This window comes from Triticum dicoccoides, chromosome 2B, assembly GCF_002162155.2.
Source record: "Triticum dicoccoides isolate Atlit2015 ecotype Zavitan chromosome 2B, WEW_v2.0, whole genome shotgun sequence".
NCBI classification, from domain to species: Eukaryota; Viridiplantae; Streptophyta; class Magnoliopsida; order Poales; family Poaceae; genus Triticum; species Triticum dicoccoides.
Genome location: NC_041383.1, coordinates 693,655,838 through 693,660,520, shown reverse-complemented (window position 1 = coordinate 693,660,520; position 4,683 = coordinate 693,655,838). Strand labels below are relative to the sequence as shown.

The window sequence follows — 4,683 nt, the reverse complement described above, 5'->3', positions numbered from 1 at the left end:
GCGCCCGCGGCGCGCATCGCTGCCCTTGACCGCGTCCACCCCCTGCTGCTGCTCCTCTGCCGCCCGCGGGCCTGCTTGTCCCCGACCCCGCACTCCGTCCCCTGCGCCACCGATGCCGCCGCGCCGTTGGCCATCGCGGCCGCCCTGACATCTGGCCTCGCCCGTCGCTCCCTGCGGGCGAGCGCCCGCACAGGCGCCCGTAACTCTCGCTAACCCGCATCGGCCCAATGGCCCTATGACAAACGGGGCCCAGCCCCAGAACGTTTTAAGAAAAATGAAAAATAAAAATATTAATGAATTAATAAAATTTATAATTAAGTAACTATTTAATTAAATAAATTAATTAATCTAATTAACTAGTTAATTTAATTAAACAGTAATTAGATTAGTTAAATCCTAATTAGAATCAATAGAGTATGACCTGCGGGACCCACATGTCAGTTTGACCCAGTCAACACCTCTCTTGACTGCTGATGTCATGATGATGTCATGCTAATGCAGTAATGCTGATTTTGAATTAATTTAATAATAATAATTTAGAAAATGATTTAAAACTTAAAAAATTAATCTAAAATAAACCGTAGCTCAGATGAAAAAACTTTTTACATAAAAGTTGCTCAGAACGACGAGACGAATCCGGATACGTAGCCCGTTCGACCGCCACATATCCCTAGCATAGCAAACACGCAACTTTCCCCCTCCATTTCATCTGTCCGAAAACGCGAAACACCGCGGATACTTTCCCGGATGTTTCCCCCCTTCACCGGTATCACCTCCTACTGCGTTAGGGAACACATGGCACCGTTGCTTGTGATGTCATGCATCGTTATGCATCTGTTTGCATTGTATTCATTGTTTCTTCCCCCTCTTCTCTCCGGTAGACTACGAGACCGACGCTGCTGCTGCCCAGTTCGACTACGGAGTTGACGGCCCCTCCTTCTTGCCAGAGCAACCAGGCAAGCCCCCCCCCCCTTTGATCACCAGATATCGCCTATTCTTCTCTCTATTGCTTTGCATTAGAGTAGCGTAGCATGTTACTGTTCGGTTACTCCTATTCTGTTGCATAGCCTGTCATTGTTGCTACAGTCGTTGATACCTTACCCGCATCCTAAATGCTTAGTATAGGATGCTAGTTTATTATCATTGGCCCTACATTCTTGTCAGTCTGCCTTGCTATACTATCGGGCCGTGATCACTTGGGAGGTGATCACGAGTATATACTATACATGTACACATATTATACAACTGGTGACTAAAGTCGGGTTGGCTCATTGAGTACCCGCAAGTGATTACGATGTGGGGGTTGAAAGGACAGGTGGCTCCATCCCGGTAGAGGTGGGCCTGGGTTCCCGACGGCCCCCGACTGTTACTATGTGGCGGAGCGACAGGGCAGGTTGAGACCACCTAGGCGAGAGGTGGGCCTGGCCTTGGTCGGCGTCCGCGGTTACTTCATAATAACACGCTTAACGAGATCTTGGTATTTGATCTGAGTCTGGCCACTGGCCTATACGCACTAACCAACTACGCGGGAAAGATATGGGCACTCGACGTCGTGGTATCAGCCGAAGCCTTCTTGACGTCAGCGACGGAGCGGCGCGCGCCGGATTGGACTGGAACGCCTGCTCTTGTATTAGGGAGGCTAGGTCTGCTTCCGGCCGCCCTCGCAACGTGCAGGTGTGCAATGGGCGATGGGCCCAGACCCCTGCGCGCATAGGATTTAGACCGGCGTGCTGACCTCTCTGTTGTGCCTAGGTGAGGCTGCGACGTGTTGATCTTCCGAGGCCGGGCATGACCCAGAAAAGTGTGTCCGGCCAAATAGGATCGAGCGTGTTGGGTTATGTGGTGCACCCCTGCAGGGAAGTTTATCTATTTGAATAGTTGTGTCCCTCGGTAAAAGGACGACCCGAAGTTGTACCTTGACCTTATGACAACTAGAACTGGATACCTAATAAAACACACCCAGACAAGTTCCACAGACAACCCGGTGATCGCTTTTCCACAGGGCGACGAGGGGAGGATCGCCGGGTAGGATTATGCTATGCGATGCTACTTGGAGGACTTCAATCTACTCTCTTCTACATGCTGCAAGACGGAGGCTGCCAGAAGCGTAGTCTTCGACAGGATTAGCTATCCCCCTCTTATTCTGGCATTCTGCAGTTCAGTCCACTGATATGGCCCTTTACACATATACCCATGCATATGTAGTGTAGCTCCTTGCTTGTGAGTACTTTGGATGAGTACTCACGGTTGCTTTCTTCCCCCCTTTTTTTTTCTTTCCTTTCTTTCTGGTTGTCGCAACCAGATGCTGGAGTCCAGGAGCCAGACGCCACTGTCGACGATGACTCCTACTACACCGGAGGTGCCTACTACTACGTGCAGGCCGCTGATACGACCAGGAGTAGTTTAGGAGGATCCCAGGCAGGAGGCGTGCGCCTTTTTCGTTCTGTATCCCAGTTTGTGCTAGCCATCTTATGGCACCTTGTTTAACTTGTGTCTGTACTCAGATATTGTTGCTTCCGCTGACTCGTCTATGATCGAGCACTTGTATTCGAGCCCTCGAGGCCCCTGGCTTGTATTATGATGCTTGTATGACTTATTTTATTTGTAGAGTTGTGTTGTGACATCTTCCCGTGAGTCCCTGATCTTGATCGTACACGTTTGCGTGTATGATTAGTGTACGATTGAATCGAGGGCGTTACAGGTTTGCTCGGGCCCCATATCCGTCTCATATTCGGGTTGAATATGGGATGCCGGTGTAGTAGGCCCGTTTGAGACGTCTGTTTGGATCAAGAAAACGTGACCGGACAATCCGCCTGGACACGTCCGTTTGAATCGAGAAAACGTGACCGGACAATCCGTCCGGACGTATGAGGCTGGTTTGAGAGGTCTGGTTGTAGATGCTCTAAGCTTGGAGTTCAGGCTGTACAAGCACACTCTGAATTACATAGAAACTTTTGAGCTGGCGTCGTCTCCGTTGTTTCGGATGTGTGCACGTACGTACACCTTACATGTGTACGGTGTACCTGCTCGCTTGATTCTGCGAGATATCGTTATCTTGGTTTGGTTTGGTTAGCTCGCCGGCCGGCGCTTCATGATCTGTGCATACCAGCATAATGTTGAAGTACAAACGGATTCCACAATTCTGGAAAAAAATTTGGTTGGCAGAACAAACTATGTGCTTCATCGTTGATGTACATTATTCATATGTTTATTCATAAAGGCACATTGACAAGGTTTACATTGATGACAGAGTAGGAACAAGAACCTGAACATGAACTGAAAGGAAACATGGCGGACATATAATTGCTACAGATCAAGGCGCACGGACGTCAGCGGAACGCCGACCGATGTTCTGCTTCCGGCCGGTGCTAGCTTGCTAGAAGTCTACGACGACGACAAGTTGATCAGCTGCAGGTGCATCATCATGGAGACTTATTGCTGTCGGCAGAGCCGCGAGCAGCCGGAGGGATCCCAGGGACCACGGGCGGCAGCGGCAGCGGCAGTTTGGGTAGTGGTACCAGAGGCGGCAGCGTCGGCAACCTGGGCACCACATCCTTCACCTCGTCGACGCCGCCACCGGCGCCGCCATTCCCTTTCAGCTCCCTCCCGTCGCAGGACGCGAGCACCATCACCACCAGCAGCAGCAGGAGCGCGACATCCAGACGCTTCGCCATTGCTACGCTTTGCTAATCAAGAACCGGAGATATTATTGGCCCTTTGGTATGCGCTATGGTAGCTGTGTCGATCTGCGACTCTGCATGAGCTTAGGCTGATCCATGTGCTGCGTTTTATAGGCGAGTTGTGGAGCGGGCGGCGTGTCGGGGGTAACAGGTATACGTGTCAGGAGAGGCACATAGGTGGCGGTGTGGTACGCGGCGGCGGCCGTGGGACGCGCGCGGGCTCCAGCTCCACCTCAGGGTCACCGGTCACGGGCGGCCGGGGAGATAAGACGACGCATGAATGGCATGTGCACGTCGGTGGAGCGAGGAATGGGGCGGATGGCTTCCTTTGTCTTCTCCGTGGCCGTTGCCGACGTGTTGCGCGACCTTGCAGCGGCTACCCCCGGCCGGTAGTACGAGATTGGGAAATTAAGAGACGACCGACGAGGTGGGTGGCTACCGGCCGGCCATGCGAACGTAGGTCTGCAGTACCACATCAGTCGGGCAAACAAATGAGTGTTGCGGTAGACGGAAAAGGAAAATATCGGATCATGGTAAAATCTTCATTGCAAAGAATGCGTGGTCACATACTGCAACCAGAACCCGAAATTAAAAAAAAGCATAAGTAACGATTATATAGCTTCTAGTTGTGTCTGCAATCACAAGCCGACCTTAGCTCAGTTGGTAGAGCGGAGGACTGTAGTAATCGCAGATAAATCCTTAGGTCGCTGGTTCGAATCCGGCAGGTCGGACATCTTTTTGTACTTTTTGTTTGCGTAGTAAAAATAGCCCACAGACTTCTTTTTTTATTTTTTTCGTTTTGAACATTTGCATAGTAAGTAAAATAACCCATAGATTACGTTTGCATATAAGTCATGTGTAATTTGAATAGACTTGCAAGCCAAGTTGAGGCAAACTGTCTCATTCATTTCATTAACACGTTTGAATCCTCCCTCAGTAAAGAAATAAAAAAAGAGCGTCCACCATTCGTAAGGGCAGAGCTTTCAGATGCGGATGACTCCTC

General features: G+C 50.5%; 1 protein-coding gene and 1 non-coding gene across 2 annotated transcripts; one reads left to right on the top strand and one right to left on the bottom strand.

The window, feature by feature from the left end:
* Positions 1–3,255: 3,255 nt before the first annotated feature.
* Positions 3,256–3,730, bottom strand: LOC119368353. Its single transcript, XM_037633640.1, has one exon. The coding sequence runs from the start codon at positions 3,672–3,674 to the stop codon at positions 3,423–3,425; it is 252 nt and encodes an 83-aa protein (XP_037489537.1). The 5' UTR covers positions 3,675–3,730; the 3' UTR covers positions 3,256–3,422.
* Positions 3,731–4,325: 595 nt separating this feature from the next.
* TRNAY-GUA lies at positions 4,326–4,411 on the top strand. Its single transcript is given in 2 exon segments — positions 4,326–4,362; positions 4,376–4,411. It is a non-coding gene; the product is annotated as a tRNA-Tyr (tRNA).
* Positions 4,412–4,683: the final 272 nt, after the last annotated feature.

What these genes read in the sequence shown, in the direction of transcription:
- LOC119368353 (XM_037633640.1), bottom strand. Translation starts at nt 3,674, where the DNA reads ATGGCGAAGCGTCTGGATGTCGCGCTCCTGCTGCTGCTGGTGGTGATG.